Source organism: Tenrec ecaudatus, chromosome 18, assembly GCF_050624435.1.
Source record: "Tenrec ecaudatus isolate mTenEca1 chromosome 18, mTenEca1.hap1, whole genome shotgun sequence".
Lineage (NCBI taxonomy): Eukaryota > Metazoa > Chordata > Mammalia > Afrosoricida > Tenrecidae > Tenrec > Tenrec ecaudatus.
Genome location: NC_134547.1, coordinates 16,054,543 through 16,072,654, shown reverse-complemented (window position 1 = coordinate 16,072,654; position 18,112 = coordinate 16,054,543). Strand labels below are relative to the sequence as shown.

Sequence of the window (18,112 nt, the reverse complement as noted above, 5' to 3'; positions counted from 1 at the left end):
CTTTCTTCTATTAAATTGGCATTCTATGATGCTCACCTTCCTAACACAACCACTGAAGACAAATGGGTGCATAAGCAAATGTGGCAAAGAAAGCTGATGGTGCCTGGCTCTCAAAAGATCTGGCATCTGGGGTCTTAAAGGCTTAAAGGTAGTCAAGCAGCCATCTAGCTCAGAAGCAACAAAGCCTACATGAAAGAAGCACACCAGCCTGTGCGATCACGAGGTGTTGAAGAGATCAGGTATTAGGCATCATCAGAACAAAAAATCCTACCACAGTGAATGAGGGGAGGAGTGCAGAGTGGAAACCCAAAGCCCATTTGTCGGCCACTGGAGATCCCCTTGCAGAGGGGTCTCGGGGAGGAGATGAGCCAGTCTGGGTGTGATGTAGCAACAATGAAACATACAACTTTCCTCTAGTTCCTAAATGCTTCCCCCACCCACCCACTATCATAATCCCATAATTCTACCTTAAAAATCTGACTAGAGCAGAGGATGTACACTGGTACAGATAGGAACGGGAAACAGGGAATCCAGGACGATGATCCCTTAAGGAACAGTGTGTGAGTGGTGATACTGGGAGGGTGGAGGGAGGGTAGATTGGAAAGAGGGAACTGATCACAAGGATCTACATGTGACCTCCTCTCTGGGGGACGGACAACCAAACAGTGGGTGAAGGAAGACGTCGGGCAGGGCACGATGAGGGAGGGGGAACGGGGAGGGAAGGGGAAAAATGAGGACCTGATGCCAAGGGCTTAAGTAGAGAGCAAATGTTTTTAGAATGATGAGGGCAAAGAATATACAAATGTGCTTTATACAATTGATACATGTATGGATTGTGATAAGAGCTGTATTAGCCCCTAATAAAACCATTATAAATAAATAAGGCTCTCTCTTATGTACATATGAGGTTCTGTGGGTTTGTTTCTCTAGTCTACCTAGAACGAACACAGTTATAATACACTTTCCACAAATGTTTTGAAGACCCCTCTTATATTTAAAATTGCTATACATGCTTCATGAAGTGACATTTTTATCATTATAAAGTGTCTCAGTGTATCCTCTGACACATTTTGACCTAAAAATTTTATTTTTATCTCATCTTCAGATAACCACTGTATGTTGTGTGAATTTTACAATAACTTTTTTAAGAGATAAGATTTTTAATTCCATATTTTCTACTTGTCCAGCAGAGGACAGCAAAGCCATTTACAGCTTACAACCTCACCCACTACTACTGGCCAGCAGGATCTGAGAACTAAGAACTCAGTCCCCAGTCCTCCAAACTCTGAACCCACCAACCCTAGAAGCTGTCAGCTCCTCCATCCACCCACGCTCTGCCCACCTCAGGGCCCTTCCCACTGCACCAGGCTCCTCATTCCACAACCTCCCTCCTTCCCTTGATGACATCCCCTCATGCTCAGGACTCACTCAAGAGGGCCCTTCCCAGGTGGGAGAAGCTCTCTGTGATCGCCAGACCTGCTCAGGTCCCCAGAGAGGCATCCTTCATAGCCATTATCATGACTCACTCGTTCCAACCTCATGTCTTAAGTGTGGACCCCGGGGCCTAACCCAGGATCTGACATGTAACAGATGTGCAATAAACATTTATTTAATGGAGGAAAAGGAACCACGTCACCTCCCATACAGACTGCTGAGGGTCGGAGCACATTCCACAGACCCAGCAGCATCCACACCGGAGGAAGCCAGTAAGTGCCCAGGACTGTCCAGGAACGTGGGCCTTTTAATCCTCAACATGTTATGAAGGAGCAGCCCCACCTGACAATGAGCACAGAGACTTAGTTAGTTCCAAGACAACTAACCCAGGGCTGTGATCTGTAACTTGTTAGTGGCCACAAAGCAGTTAGGGTGAGTCTCCCCACCACAAAGGGTCCCTGATCTGTGGGGATGCTTGGTTTGGGTTTGCTGATTCCTGTTCCCAGTTCCAAGGAGTCTTGGGATAAGAACTCACAACACAGACTGAAGACAGGATTTCATAGGATTCACCTCTCCTTCCATCTCAGAGGTGTTAACCCAACAGGCATTCCTCTTCCCTAATAGGAACCTCCCAGGATCCCAGCGTCCTAGTTGGGAGAATGCTCCAGTGATCAGCCCTGTGGATAGGTTACTCGCAAATGATAGACATGGATCACCTGGAGGCGATGGTCCAGCACTGCGATGTATGGAAACATTGCAAGAAAAAGAGTAGGGCAGGTGGGGACAACTTCCCAGGTCATGTTTCTCTAGGGCAGCTGAAAACACCTCACCAAGCCCCTGACTTAAAGCCTTGGGGACAGAAAAGTACTCTTGGGCAGGACATCCACCTGGGCGAACAGCCCTCCAGACACGAGACCCAACAGTCTTCTGAACACCTTCCACCTGCTCCTTAGGGTGCACCCTAGCCTAGGGTGGAGCCAGAGCAGCCTGCAGCCCTGCAGGGAACAGAATCTGAGCTTGACCCCCAACCTGGAGGTGAAAGGTCATCTTGCCCAGGGTGAGGACCAGGTCATGTCCTTTGGAGCCTGGGCTGCATCCCTGTGGCCCCAACAGCTATTCGCCACAGGTGTCTTCAGGCCCCCCTGAGGGAGACATAACACAGGGGGAAAGTATTTCCCCTGAGAAAGGGGCACTGCTATTCCCTAGAGACGGGGAAGCAGAGACTGGTTTCCATCTTTTCCGCCCACAGACCCAGAAGAGCTCCTCCTCCAGGTCAGCTCTGCCCTGTGTCTCCTGCCTGAGACTCAGGGCCCTTGTGCTGCAGGGGTGTCTGTGCAGCTCCTCACTCTGCACGGGCCCACCCATGGGGAAGGCAAGGCGGGCATAGCCCCTCACCTGGACAATGACACAGGATGCCCGGACAGTCAGAGAAACCACAGATGGGCTCTGACCACTACTCAGCCAACAGATACCAGAGAGAGGACCCCACTGAAACATCACCCTGACGACATGGGACCCATAGCCCACAACCTGCCATCACCAGTCTTCTCTCTTCAGGACCCTCAGGAAATATCCCCTGTCATCCCTCAGGAATGGCAACTCCCTCCTGGACCCCAGATTCTTAGTCTCTGTGTCAGGAAGCAGAGGACAAGCTGGTGAAACTCCCCGGTGGAGGAAGATGCTGCTCTCTGCTCCCAGGAAGATTTACCATCTCCGACTCCCTCTATAGGGGCGGGGTGAGTCACAGCCAATTTGAGGACAGCGAGTTTGGTCTCTTGCCTTTCTGACTACGGTGCCCACAGGAGAGGTCCAGAAGTTAACCTACCAACCAGATCACTGGCTATCAGCTCAGCAGGGCATCCTCTACATTAACCATGTAGCTGCTGAAGCGGCTTGTTAAGGCATCACCTGGATGGCTGGGCACTGTATAAAGTGACTCTGCTGCACAATTCTCAGTGACAAAGGCCCTGATGTCCCCCCTGGAGCTCCTGCTCTGAAGGGAAAAGCCAACTGGTGTTGAGAGAGAACTCCATGGGAGGAACAACTGTGCCCCTGCCCCAAACTGTAAGAAGACACAGCCCTGGAGGCCCAGGCCCCAGCACTGGACTCACCCCAGCAACCAGGAGGGATGAGGTGGGGACAGTCAGGGCTGAGAAGTCAGAGGCAGCAGCAATTGCCAGGAAAGCTACAGTGCAGACAGAAGGGAATGAGGGAAGCTTAGAAACAGAAATGAAAAGGGAGGGGAAAAGAGGCCTCCAAGAATAGACCCCGCCCCCAGCCCACATGACCTGGGGAAGCCCCGCCCCAAGAGGAGGCTTGGTGCTCAGAGGAAGGAAGGACAGCAGAGCTGACACCTCTGGGGCACCAGCTTTGTGAGCAGCTCTGGGGCCGAAGTTCTTCCCACAGAGGGAGCAGAGAGCAGCAGCAGGGACCCATGGAGCCCCCCTCAGTCACTCCCAGCAGAGGGCACAGCTCCTGGCAGGGGGCACTGCTCACAGGTAAGAGACAATTCCCTGGGGTGGGGAGAGTGGGAGAACAGAGATGGGCTGGAGTCTCTCCAGGAGGTCATGAGTCTGGGAGGTGACAGAAAGCTCCTGAGAGAGTAGAGAGGATGCAGAAGAGGGAGGTGGGGCAGAACAGAAAATGGCAAGGAACTAAAATTGGTTAAGAAGCATAAAAGAAAAGGACAAATGTGCTGCTTTCAAGTCAGCTCTGACTGACAGAGATTCTGCAGCACAGAGGAGAGCTGCCCCTTTGAGTTTCCAAGGCTGTGAATCTTTCCTGGAGCAGAAAGCGCCTTCTTGCTCCCGAGGCACAGCTGGTGGGTTCAAACTGCTGCCCTTGTGGTTGGCGGCCCAACGCATCCCCCATTGCACCATGAGAACTGATAAGGGGGGGGGTAACACCTCAAGTGCAGGATGTTTCCCAAATTAATCATCCCTGAATAATGCATTTTTTAAACTGATAACTTTATTTTTTAATGTATGTCAATGTGGTAGCTAGGGAAAGCCTGGTCAAGGTACTCTAAATACTGTCCTTGCCAGTGCATCTCAGGAACAGGCAAGGAAACACCAGGATGTCCAGAGAGCCTTCACTGATCCTGCTGTGGTGGGGAAGGGATTGTAGGTATTAGGGGTACAGCCCTTTGAAGGTATTAGGGGTACAGCCCACCCCCGCCTTCATGAGGCTCACATCAAGGGTGGGGGGGAGATACACAAGAAAATAGATTTGCATGTGATCTCACATGTTGATTTGCACCATGGAGGACACAGAGCAGAGACGGGACGGACGTGGGGACAGAGGTCTGTGGATACCAATCCCAAGGATTCCACTGAGTGTGAGCAGGTCCCTGAGGCAGTGAGTGAGCCCTGCAGACGCCTGGGGGAGAGAATGAGAAAAAGAGAACATCACAGGCTCAAAGGCGGTCATCAGTGCTGAGCGAGGGAAGCTCACTCCCTTGAGCTCCAAGAGCTGAGAGAGCTGCTCAGACTCAAGGGCCCGGCTCTCCCTCCCAACAGCATAGTCCATATGCTGATCTCACTTTCTCTCTCTTCCCTCCTAGTCTCCCTGTTACTCTCATGGGGCCTGCCCACCACAGCCCAACTCTCCATTGAATCCATGCCCCGAGCTGCTGCTGAAGGACAGGATGTTCTCCTCCGCAATCCTTCACGAGCAGAGGCTATATTCTACAACTGGTACAAAGGGGACAACATAGATCCCAAGGATGGAATTGCAACATATGAAGTAACAAGTAAAACCACTACTGAAGGGCCAGCCCACACTGGTCGAGAGAAAATATACCCCAATGGGTCCCTGCTGCTGCAGCATGTCACCCTGGCAGACACAGGAGCCTACTCACTACACATAATAAAGACAACTGGATTCCCTGAGAAACTGACTGGACAGATCCATGTATTCCGTGAGTAATTCTTCCCTGACATCTGAGTCTGGGAAGGGGGTTAACTCTACTGTAAGATAATGACTGACAGGTCTAGAACCTTTACTGGGCCTACACTCACTGCTCTAGTCCACTCCTGGATCTGAGCTGTTCCATCAGAATTCCTCTCCTGAATCTGTGCCCTGCAGGCATTCCCTGCGGAGAAGACCCTCTGAGGGGCATTAACCTAGCAAATGGGGATCACTCAATCAATCCCCCACCCCCTGCTGCACTTGACCTGAACGTGACCCTGGAGCATTTGGTGAGGTCCTGGCCTGAGTGACTGCGGGGTCCTCACAGACAGACTCATGCTCCAGAAGGCCTTTCCACACCCTGTCCTAGGCCTGATGCCTCCTGAGCCTGGGGAGCCAGTCACCAGGATTCCCTATTCACCCCCTGGGCAGGGCTGACTAGGAGCAACAATTGACTGACTTCAGAGTCTTGGGGCTCCTGGAGCCAGAGCTCAGCTCCAAGAGCTGTTCTAGTCAGTGAATAATAAACTGTGTCCTTCCACTGAGGGTCAGTTTGGAGACCAGAGATAGACCATTAACTGACTACCCTAGTCATGATTATCAGATCACTTTCATGCCAAGATCTGGTTGCCACCTCAACGCTGACCGTTCCTACAACTTGGGCGGCCTTTTTCAGGAAGTGGACCCTGAAAGCAGCCACAGGTTCAGATGCTTTCTTCTTAGACACCCCCAGTTAGAAGAAAGAGATGTTTATGGGGGTGGGGTGGGGAGCAGGGAAGGGGTCAGGCAAATGAACAGTTTGTGCTGTTTTACCTGAGAACGACGTTACTTGCACTAATAATCATTACGTGGCAGGCATACACAGGCCTCCACATCTATAGAGACAGTGCAAGCGCACCGGAGGGGAGTCATGCCCGTGCTTGCTGACGGAACTGTGCTGTGTCTCTCCCACCAGAGCTAAAGGAGAGGACTTTGCTCTCTCTCTCCCCACGCACAAGTGATCCAGCTGGGAAAATTTGCTTTAAAGTAGCGCTTCTCAACCTGTGGGTCACGACCACTTTGGGGGTCAAAAGACCCTTTCACAGGGGTTGCCTAAGGCCATCAGAAATATGTGTCTTAGGAACCAAGATACCGCTCCTCTATCCATCTCCAGGCAGGTCCACCCACATACAGATATGCCCACGTATGAGTACCTGGCATGAAGACTGTTACCCATGTTACAACATGGTTCAAAGCAAAATTTCATTGATTTTTCATTAGAAAAAAATATTTCACAATATATAATTACAGGTTGTTTTTGTGATTAATCACTATGCTTTAATTATGTTCAATTTGTAACAATGGAAATGTATGCTTCATGAAGTAGCAATGAAAATAATGTTACGGTTGGGGGTCACCACAACATGAGGAACTGTAGTTAAGGGTCACAGAATTAGGGAGTTGAAAACTGCTGCTCTAAAGGAAGGAAGGAGGGACCAGTAAGTGAGTAAATGAAGGATTCTCAATCTCTCTGTGAGGAGTTAGGGACAAGGACCTCATTTAAAAATTTCATTTAATTGAGGGAGCTTACAACTCTTATCACAATCCATCCATCCACCAATCCACTCATCCATCCATCCATCCATTGTGTCAGGCGCATTTGTACATTTGTTGTCATCATTCTCAAAACATTTTCTTTCTACTCAAACCCTTCGTATCAGCTCATTTCCCCCCTCCCTTCTTGCCTCCCTCCTTTATGAACCCTTTGATAATTTGTAAAGTATTATTATTTTGTCATGTCTTACACTGTGAGACGTCTCCCTTCACCCAATTTCCTGTTGTCCATCCCCCAGGGAAGGGGTATATGTAGGTCCTTGTGATCAGTCCCCACTCTCTACCCTACCTTCCCTCTATGCCTCTGAGTATCACCACTCTCACCACTGGTCCTGAGGAGTTTATCTGTCCTGGATACCCTGTGTTTCCAGTTCCTATATGTATAAGTGCACATCTTCTCATCTAGCCAGATTTGTAAGGTAGAATTGGGATCATGATAATGGTGGGAAGGGAGCATTAAAGAACTAGAGGAAAGTTGTATGTTTCATCATTGCTACACTGCACCCTGACTGGCTCCTCTCCTCCCTGAAACTCTTCTGTAAGGGGAAATCTAGTTGCCTACAGATGGGCTTTGGGTCTCCACTCCACTCCTCTTCACTCACAATGATATGATTTTTTGTTTTTTGATGTCTAATACCTCATACCATAAAAACCTCGTGATCACACAGGCTGGTGTGCTTCTTCCATGTGGGTTTTGTTGCTTCTAGCTTGATGGCCAATTGTTTATCTTCAAGCCTTTAAGACTCCAAACACTTTATCTTTGATAGCCAGGCAACATCAGCTTTCTTCACATTTGCTTATGTACCCACTTTGTCTTCAGTGATCGTGTCAGGAAGGTGAGCATGATGGAATGCCAGTTTAATAGAACAAATGTTTTTGCATTGAGGGAGTACTTGAGTAGAGAGGCTCACTGTCCATCTGCTACCTTAACATTAAACCTATAAATATATGCACAGATCTGATTCCCATAATCATACGTAAATATGTTTATAGATACATGCCTGCGTTTAGAGATTTATAAATGCCCTTTGCCTTGACAAGGCCCTCTTATACCTTGACTAACATCAGTTCTTCTAGTTTGATGTCTTTCCTCCTTCTGCATTGAGATACCTCAGGATTTCCTTCTGATCGATTCTGTCCCATCCACAGGCTCACCTGTCTCTCCCCAACCAGGGAGCCCCTGACCTCAAGCTGACGTCACCATCTTCCTCTTATTGTACTGCCATCTATGCTGGGTGGCAGGGCTTAGCCTGGGGTCTTCTAAGATTCTCTATATCAAAAGTACTTCCAGCCAACGATCTTGGATCTTTCAACTATTGATAATCATTTCCAGATATGGAAGAAATTAAATATTTCTTCTCATTTATATCCTCAGTGGAATCAGAGTCAAGACTATCACAGTGTCTGGGAAGCGGCTCCCTGGAACGGCATCTGTGAGTGAGGGAGTGGAAGACAGTCTGGTTCTCTGAGCAAGAAAACAAATCCAACAACCTGAAAATAATTATTCTCATTCCATGTTTCCTGGACAAAAAGGAATCCCAAACTCTGTCTCTCAGTGATCTCACTACATCCCTGGAGACTGCTGGCTCCCCTTGCTTTTTCTAGGGAAGACCTTGGGTCCATCCTGCAATGTAGAGGGGAGCTCTTTCTCAGTCCCCAGAATAGGCGGATGTGGTGTGGACAGGCTGAGAGAATAGGTGGGGTGTGGTGTGGACTAGCTGACAGTTTCATAGCAGAAGTGTCCTCAAGATCAAGTAATCTGTCACTAACCTGTCACTTTCGGGCATGTCAGCAACTCTATATACAATAAGGCTTTGAACGGCCTCACATGTGTTCTGCTGTAAGAGGATGGTCAACCCCCCATGGGGTGATGGGCAAGCTACAGCTCTGCTCCTTCTCTATCCTCACCCAGCACCCCAGTTCTGACACCATCTTTCTTCTGCTCAGGGAGTGTGCAGCAAGTGTGTAGCTGACATGTACACAGGCCATCAATGCCTCAACCCAGCCAGGTCAGGCTGTAGGAAAGGGGACCAAGCTCCGGTGATGCATCTGAAGCTGCATCCTGACTGTGGGGTCACCATGGATAAACAGTGTGACACAGACACAGAGCATCCACAAAGGATCATGGTGTGCTACAAAGCGTCCTGGGAAAACGAGGTCAATTCACCCGCCAAGTTCTTAATGCGAGGGAAGAGGCAGGGCCAAATTATGCTGTGTAAAATCTGAGAAAGCAGGAACTTCTCATAGAAGGAAGACTCACACGTTTTCCACTCATACGAACTGATACAAAAATGAGAGCTACTACTCCCTCCAAGGTTGGAAATTCCAGACTCAGAAACATGAGGCAGTCCCACTCACTTCCAGTTCTCACAGAACCAAACTCACTGCCATCTAGTCAGTGCTGAAGCCTAGTGACCCCTGTGGCTTTCTGAGACTGTTCACAAGAACAGAAAGCCCATACTTCCCCTCCCCCCATGGAGTTGCTGGTGGTTTTGAACTGCCAACCATGCGGGTCGCTGCCCAACACTTAAACACTATGTCACTAGTGCTCCTAAATTTGCCTCATGTCAAGACAGAGCTGAGAGTCCAAGTCTTGTTAAAAGTAGAGCAATATACTGTATTGGGTGAATCTGCTGCACTACACCTCTGTAAGGTATTGAAAAGCAAGGACGTGCCCTTGAAGACTGAAGTGTGCCTGACCAGGTGGGTTTGGTTCTGTGGAAATAGGGTTGTTTGAGTCAGGAACAACTCAATGTCACCCAACAACAACACATAAATCTTCCCTCTCAAATTTTCTTCACTTGATACTCAGTCCATAGACTGGAAGCAAAACCTTTCTCAGATCATGAAATCCTCTTTATGGGAAACTCTGGTTTCTAAAACAGTGAAGATTTTGAGGCTGTGCTAGTCCCTAACATCTCAGCTCTCTCTCATGGACTTGATGTTGTCACATAGCTACCCTGTAGAACAGGTAGAACTTCCCCTGTGAGATTCCTACACTGCACCTCTTCATAGGCCTATAACCCCTTTCTTTCTCCTGAGGAGCAGATGGTGGTCTCAAACTTCTGACCTTGCAGATAACAACAGGAGTCACCACTCTACCACCAGTGTCCCTTGTCTCTAACATCCTGTTGAACAAAAGAGAAACCCTTCCCATCTGGATGTCAAGCTGACCTGCCCATGAGCTAGAGGGGGCCAGCAGCCTGCCTTCCCCACATGCACAGCACTGCCTACTAAACAGGTTGCTCTCTAACATAGTCACAGGAGCGGAGAAAGACTCATAACAGCCTCTGTCAGAGAAAAATCCCACCCAGAGATAGAGGGGAGTTGGGCCAATGGGCTGGGAAGAAGCCCTGTGCTGAGCTTCCAGAGCACCTGGGCTGCGCCTATTTCCCAGTGAGGGGAGGGGCCACCTGCTCTCACAGATCAAAATGGACAGACACACCACCTCTGGGGAAGGCTAGGAGGAACCTCTGGGACACGTTCAGAGCTCACCCTGGGCCTGTAAGCTGGCTGGGAGCTTCTGGGTAAATAGTGTTCCCCAGTCACAGACCCTCCCTCTGCTACCTCCTCTCTTTCCACAGCGTCCTTGACCAAGCCCTCCATCCAGGCCAGCAACACCACAGTCTCAGAACATACAGGCCCTGTGGTCTTCACCTGCCTAACCAAACACAATGGAATCTCCATCTCCTGGTTCCACGAGGGTGAAAGACTGCGGCTCACGGAGAGGATGAAGCTGTCCCAGGACAACAGCTCCCTCACCATAAACCCTGTCAGGATGGAGGATGCTGGGAAGTATCAGTGTGAGGTCTCCAACCCAGGCAGTGCCAACAGAAGTGACTCCCTCATCCTGACTGTGGAAGGTGAGTGACTCTTTATCCCCTCCTACATCTTCTCAGCACAGACTAACTCTCTCAATTGTGGGAAAAATGGATCAATGTCACAGGGGCTAGAATATCAGTCAAAAGACAATTATAGAAAACTAAGGCAAGGGGTTCAAGAACCCAATATCTGGGACAAACATAGTCATAAGATATTGATGCTTCATAGCCCAAATTGGATATCCATTATGCAAACTTGCACAGAATTCTGAATTTCTCTGTGTCCCAAATTCCTCACAAGAATATTGTGACAAAAATAGCTGATTCATGACTGTTTACAGATGTAATGTGATTGTCAATTGAACTTATCACACTTATCAACACTCCACAGATAGAAAGTGTTCCACAAATGTTTAAAACTCTAAACTCGCTGGCATCATGTCAATGCTGACTTGTATTGACCCCCTGTAAGTTTCTGAGCCAATAACTGTTTAGAAGAGTAGAAAGTTCAGTCTTTCTCCCGTGGAATTGCCTGTGGATTCAAACTGACTACCATGCCAGTCTGAGCCTAACCTCTAGTCACGACACCAGCAGTCCTCAGTTCTTATTTCTGCTATTATTATGGTCTGAATGTAGGTAGGCTAGGGGTCAAATTCTAGATCTATCTTCTATCAGCCATGAGATTTGGATAAGTTTTTCACCACTCCAAGCCTCAAATTTTCCTTTGTAACATGGGAATGATACCAGTGTGACAGGCTAATTTTGTGAGTCAAATGAGATAGCTGTAAAGTCTTTGCACAGGAGCTAACAGATGAAATATCCAGTAAATACTAGTTAGTATTACCATCATCACAAACTACGGTTAGACTTGAGTAGGGTGGGAATTCCAGAGGACTTCAGTGAACTCCTGAGAACTCGTACATGGATCAAAAAGCAGCTGTGGGGACAGAACAGAGGAATAGTGCATGGTTGAAAATCAAGAAGGGTGTGCATCTGGGTCATAGTCTTGCACCACACTTGCGAGATCTGTCTGCTGAGCAAACATCAGAAAAGCTGGATTTCATGGAGAAGAATGCTGCATCAGAATTGGAGAAAGGCTTATGAACAGCCAACAGTAAACAAATGATACAGCCTGGCTTGATGAAAGCGAGGAGGACTTGAAGCACTTGCAGGTGAAGAATAAGGATTTCAAACATCAGTATGGATTACAATTCCTGTTAAAGAATACAAAAATCCTCACAATGGAACCAATAGACACCGTCACCATAAATGGAGAAAAGGCATTTTTAATTAAAAAATTGTTAAGGATTTCATCTTACTTGGATCCCAGTCAATGCTCATGGAAGCAGAGATCAATTATGAAATGAAACATTAAATTGGGTAAATCTGCTGCTCAAAGTTTCTTTATGTGTTGAAAAGTATGGAGGTTACTTTGAGGACAAACTTGTACCTGAGCCAAGCCATGGTATTTTCCATTGCCTCATATGGATGTGAAAGTGGACACTGATTATGGAAGAGTGAAGAAGAATCGATGTCTTGGATTTGGGGGCTGGCAATGCATAGTGAAATCACCAAGGGGTGCCAAGAGAAGCAACACAACTGTCTCAGTGGGAAGGACGGCCAGACTGAATGTCACCTACTTTGAACATGTTGTCTGGAGAGACTCAGACCTGCAGAAAGTCCTCTGCTTGGTAGAGTAGGGGGGGCAGCAAAAGAGGAATGCCCTCAGCAAGTTGGATGACATGGTGGCTGCAACAATGGCTCAAACACAGGAGCAACTGTGGGGATAGCGTGGGACCTGCGATGTCGGCTCTGTTGGACATGGGGTTGCAATGAGTCAGAACCAACTTGATGTCACCCACAATGACAATAACTAATCCTCTGACAGCTCATGGGCTGATCACAGCAGACCACATCATGGGTGCAATATTACATAACCACCAATGAGATATCATTGTAATATTACATAATTACCATGACAGACATGGACCATACTGACACATAAATAGGACAGACAATATTGAACCCCAGACACATTGATCCTGCAACATACAGGAAAGAACATTGATTTATCACTCCTCGTGGTGCACATGAATATGAACGCAGATCCAACACATTTATCAATTACTCTTTGATAAAGATAGAAAGCAGGGTATAAGTAAATGAACTAATAATCCATAATCTTCAAAGATTGAAACCTCTTACAGATTCCCAAGACAGTCTAGAAGCCTGGAACCATAGCCATCCAGATGGTTTGGACCTACCCATGGACCTCCCCTCTGACTCCTGCTCCTAAAGCTACCCCAGGAGTTGGTCTCTGATGACCCGGTGGTGCGTGACTGAGGGAGGGTTTCAGGAGTGTGCTGGTCCTGCTGCTGAGTCTCCTGGACACTTCTGTCCATGCTCTCTCTGTGGATTCACCAGAGCTCTCACTGCACTCTGACACAGGCACGTGTGGTTCCATCTACTCTATGTCCTTCAGTTTCCTTCTTAGACATTTGACCCAGAAATGCCCTGCTTCACACAGATTTCTCTCTTCCCCTAACCCTCTCCTATATACCGACTATCCTGTTCTCCACCACCTACACTTGTCAGGCTCACCCTTCCAGGGAACTGCTGTCAGATTCTGTGAACAGAGAGAGACTCTATGTACAACAGAACCAAACCTAGCCTGGTTTGCACCCTCTTCACCATCGTTATGGTGTAGCCACTTTGACCATCCAGTCCAATGAAGATCTTTCTCTTTTTCACTCATCCACTACGTGAGCAAGCATGATGCCCTTCTGCAGGGACTGGTCTTTCCTGATCCTATGTCCAAAGTACAGAAGGTCAAGTCTCACCCAACAAAATATTCCAAGAGACATTCTGCCTGTACTTCCACGATGGATTTGTTTGTTCTTCTGGGAGTCCATGGTCTAGTTCACATACTTTACCAACACTATCATTCCAATCACCCATTCTGCTGTCATCTTCATTCCTTCGCCATCTTTCATATGCATGTTAGTATTGAAAATACTATGGCTTAGCAGGTTCCTGATGGAATTCAAGGTGATATAAAGTTCTTTTTGTGGAAGAAATAGCACAAGTTGGAGCTACCAGTCTGAGCAGCAGCCTCTGTGAGGACTCTTCTCAGATTCAGTGTACTAGTGTCACAAGGAGAACAAGCGTCAACCGTGTCCTTACCATTAGACGTGCCAGAATGTGGAACAGCCGTTCAGGATGATGTGCACCCTGGGTTTAGGCTCTACACTCATCCAACGACTGGGTCAGACGTCAAGAACAGGCCCGCTGTTCCATAGCACATTTCACCCATTTTAAACTCGACTAACCTCCTTTTCCTGATATGAAGGTCTAGTCGCCTGTGCTTGGTGCTGGGACCTGTCTCTCTGGAGCAGCTTCCAGGCCGTGTGCTGTGGACCAGCTTTCCCTCAGATGTGCCTAGGTTTATGCCCTTTTTCACAGACATGTGTGCTCCTCATCACAGCACCCCAGAACAAGGTGCTATGCCCATCACTGCCCTCTCAGCGAGATTCTGTTCCATGTGGGAGGGTCTCCTGTATAAAACCTATCCATTTCCCTACCTTCCAGGGAGGCTCATGGCTCATGCCCTATGATAACACACTCCATATGCTGACGGCGCCCGTGGGCAGTTCCAGCTCACAGTGACCCCGCAGGACAGAACACCGCCCAGACCTAGGACAGCTGCACCGTGGCGCTCTGTGAAGCCCTCTGTGGCTGCCTTGAGCCTCTATGTCTCCTTGGGTGTCTTCCTCTTCTGTCACCGACCCTCTGCATTACGGAGCACAGGGTCCTTTTCCAGGGACTGGTATCTTCTGAGCGCATGCCACGTATGCGCAATAAGGTCCTGCCAGCCTTATTCTAAGGACACCCCCAAGAAAGACGTGTTCAGACATCTGTCAGTCCGTGGTCAGCTTCATGTGGACAACACCGTGATGCATCAATTCGTCTACCGTAGCCCTTGTTCCAGGTTCAGCTTTTGTGCATCTACTGTTGCTGCTGCTATTGTTTTCATTGTTGTTTTCGGCCCCATCAAGTTGGCTCTGACTCACAAGGGCCCTACACACAACAGAAGAAACCCTACGTGGTCCTGCACCACCCTCACAATTCTTATGTCTGAACCGTGGTGCCAGTCACTGTGTCAATCCATCAGGCCCAGGGTCTTCCTCTTCTCTTGCTCACCCTCTGCTTTACCAAGCATGGCCTCTCCTGATGACATGTGCAAAGGACGTGAGATGGAGTCACACCATCCTCACTTCCAAGAGCATCCAGGCCGTACCGCCTCCAAGACAGATTTGTTTGTTCTTCTGGCTGTCCACAGTCTTCTCCACATTCTTCACCTTGACCACAGTTCAGACCCATCAATTCTTCTCCAATACTCCTTATTCATTAAGCAGTTTTCACATGCAGATGAGGCTATTGAAAATGCCATAGTTTGAATTAGCCAAACCGTAATCGTCAGTGACATTTTTGCCTCCCCATAACTTTAAATAGAGGTGTTCAGATTTCCCACTGTGACACATCCCTTGATTTCTTGACTGCTGCTTCCATGAGCATTGATCCAAGTAAGAGGAAATCCTTGACAACTTTATTTTTTTCTCCATTTATTGTGGTGTTTGAGTTCATCAGGTGTGGATGTTTATTCCTTCCCATTGAATTGCAATCTGTACTGAAGGCTGCAGTATTTGATGTTCATTCCCAAGGGTTTCCAGTCCTTGCTTTCAGCAACCAAGAGCGTGTCATCTGCACAGAGAACACTGTTCATCAGCCTTCCTCCAATCCTCATGCGTGTTCTACTTCAGACAGTCTACCTTCGGCCATCGAGTCTATCCCAACTCATAGCTTACCTATAGGACAGAGTAGAATTTCCCCTGTGGGTTTCCGACACTGGAACTATTTACAGAAATAGAAGTCTACTTCCTCCCTCAGTGATGGGTGGATTAAACTGCTGACCTTGTGGCTGGCAGCCCAATGCACAGCCCACTACACCAGCAGAGCACTTCGTGAATGCCAAGAAAATGATTTTTATGCATCCTGTTTGATATTTAATAACTTCTCATTTCTGTAATTCATATTTCATATATTCCTTGTTATGATTATTAATGGACATTACAAATGTTTCTTCTCATGTTAAATCATGCATGTCTGTAAATGGAGATCCTGAAAGCTTTACTCTATTGTCAACATTAAGGTCAATTCCAATTTGAAGAGGCAGCTCTTGCCTAATCATATTTTGAATATCTTCCAATCTGAATCGCTCATTTGTTTCAGAAGAAAACCACGGCTATTTGTAGTGTTTTCTCTTAGGTTTTTTCAGAGGTAGACCACAACAACATGCAAGCCACCACAGTACAACATATGGATATATGATTGGTGGATAACACATGAATACCATTTCTAATAATTTGATACCCTAAATCCTTTCACACAATGAAGGCACCTCAAAATGTCTCTCTGATCAATTCTGCCCTCTTAGGTGGGCCATATGATTTTCATTATCCAGGACAACCCTATGTTTCAATGTTCTTACTTTCATGAATCATAATGTAATCCTTACTGAACTTCAAGCTTTTCCTTAACACCTTATAGAGTTCTCTCCACATGTGACCTCTTCCCTGGGAGAGGGACAGCAGAGAAGGGGGGAAGGGAGACTCCGGATAGGGCAAGATATGACAAAATAACGATGTATAAATTACCAAGGGCACATGAGGGAGGGGGAAAAGGGGAGGGAGGGGGAAAAAAAGAGGACCTGATGCAAGGGGCTTAAGTGGAGAGCAAATGCCTTGAGAATGATTGGGGCAGGGAATGTATGGATGTGCTTTATACAATTGATGTATGTATATGTATGAATGGTGATAAGAGTTGTATGAGTCCCTAATAAAATGTAAAAAAAGAAAAGAGGAGAAAAAAATAATTAGGGCAAAGACTGTACAGATGTGCTTTATACAATTGATGTATGTATATGTATGAACTGTGATAAGAATTGTATGAGCCCCAATAAATTAAAAAAAAAAGAAATAGTCACCCACCCAGCAAATAGTCTTAGATCTTAGACACACTCAGAATAATTTTCTTTTTTTTTCTTTTTAAAATCATTGAATTGGGGCTCTTGCAGGTCTTATAACAATATATACATTCATAGTGTCAAGCACATTTGTACATATTGCCCTCATCCTTTTCAAAACATTTTCTTTCTACTTGAGCCCTTGATATCAGCTCATTTTTTCCTCCATCCCCCACCCTCCCACCCTTATGAACCCTTGATAAATTATAAATTACTATTATTTTCCTATCTTACACCATCTGCTGTCTCCCTTCACCCATGTTTCTGTTGTTCATCACCCTGGGAGGGAGTTGTTATACATCAATCATTGCAATTGGTCCCCGCACCCAACACCTTCCCCCTGCCTTATGGTATCACTACTTCCATTATTGTTCCAGAGGGATTTATCTGTCCTGGATTCCGTGTGTTGAGAGTTCTTATCTGTACCAGTGTACATGCTCTAGTCTAGCTGGCTTTGTAAAGTAAAACAGGGTTCAAGATGGGGGGGGGGGGTAGCATTAAAGAACTACAGGAATGTTGTAGGTTTCCTCGGTGCTAAACTGCACCCTGGCTGCCTTGTCCCTTCCTTATGACCCTTCTGTGACACGATGTCTAACAATTGAATTTTTCTTTTGCTGTTTGTGCTTCTGGGAATTTTTTTTAACATTTTATTAGGGGCTCATACAAGTCTTATCACAATCCATACATATACATACATCAATTGTATAAAGCACATCTGTACATTCTTTGCCCTAATCAATTTCAGAGCATTTGCTCTCCAATTAAACCCTTTGCATCAGGTCCTCTTTTTTTCCCCTCCTCCCTCCCCGCTCCCCCTTCCCTCATGAGCCCTTGATAATTTATATTGGGATTTTGTCATACTTACCTTATCCAGACTCTCTCTACCCGCCCCCTTCTCTGCCATCCGTCTCCCAGGGAGGAGGTTACATGTGGATCCTTGTAATGGGTTCCCCCTTTCCAACCCACTCACCCTCTATTCTCCGAGTATCGCCCCTCACACCCCTGGTCCTGAAGGTATCATCCACCCTGGATTCCCTATGCCTCCAGCTCCCATATGCACCAGTGTACAACCTCTGCCTCATCCAGTCCAGCAAGATAGAATTCAGATCATGGTAGTTGGGGGGAGGAAGCATCCAGGATCTGGGGAAAAGCTGTGTTCTTCATCGGTACTATATCGCACCCTGACTGACCCATCTCCTCTCCTAAACCCCTCTATGAGGGGATCTCCAGTGGCCGACAAATGGGCTCTGGGTCTCTACTCTGCACTATTCAC

At 47.3% G+C, this 18,112-nt stretch overlaps 1 protein-coding gene across 1 annotated transcript in view; it reads left to right on the top strand.

Annotated features, from left to right (window-relative positions):
- The first annotated feature begins 4,693 nt into the window (after positions 1 to 4,693).
- Positions 4,694 to 18,112, top strand: part of LOC142431616 (cell adhesion molecule CEACAM6-like) — a 43,753-nt gene continuing 30,334 nt past the window's right edge. Inside the window, exons 1-2 of the mRNA XM_075536635.1 lie at positions 4,694 to 4,736; positions 10,521 to 10,799. Of these exons, the coding sequence (XP_075392750.1) occupies positions 4,694 to 4,736; positions 10,521 to 10,799 (322 nt within the window). The remainder of the gene's footprint in view (positions 4,737 to 10,520; positions 10,800 to 18,112) is intronic.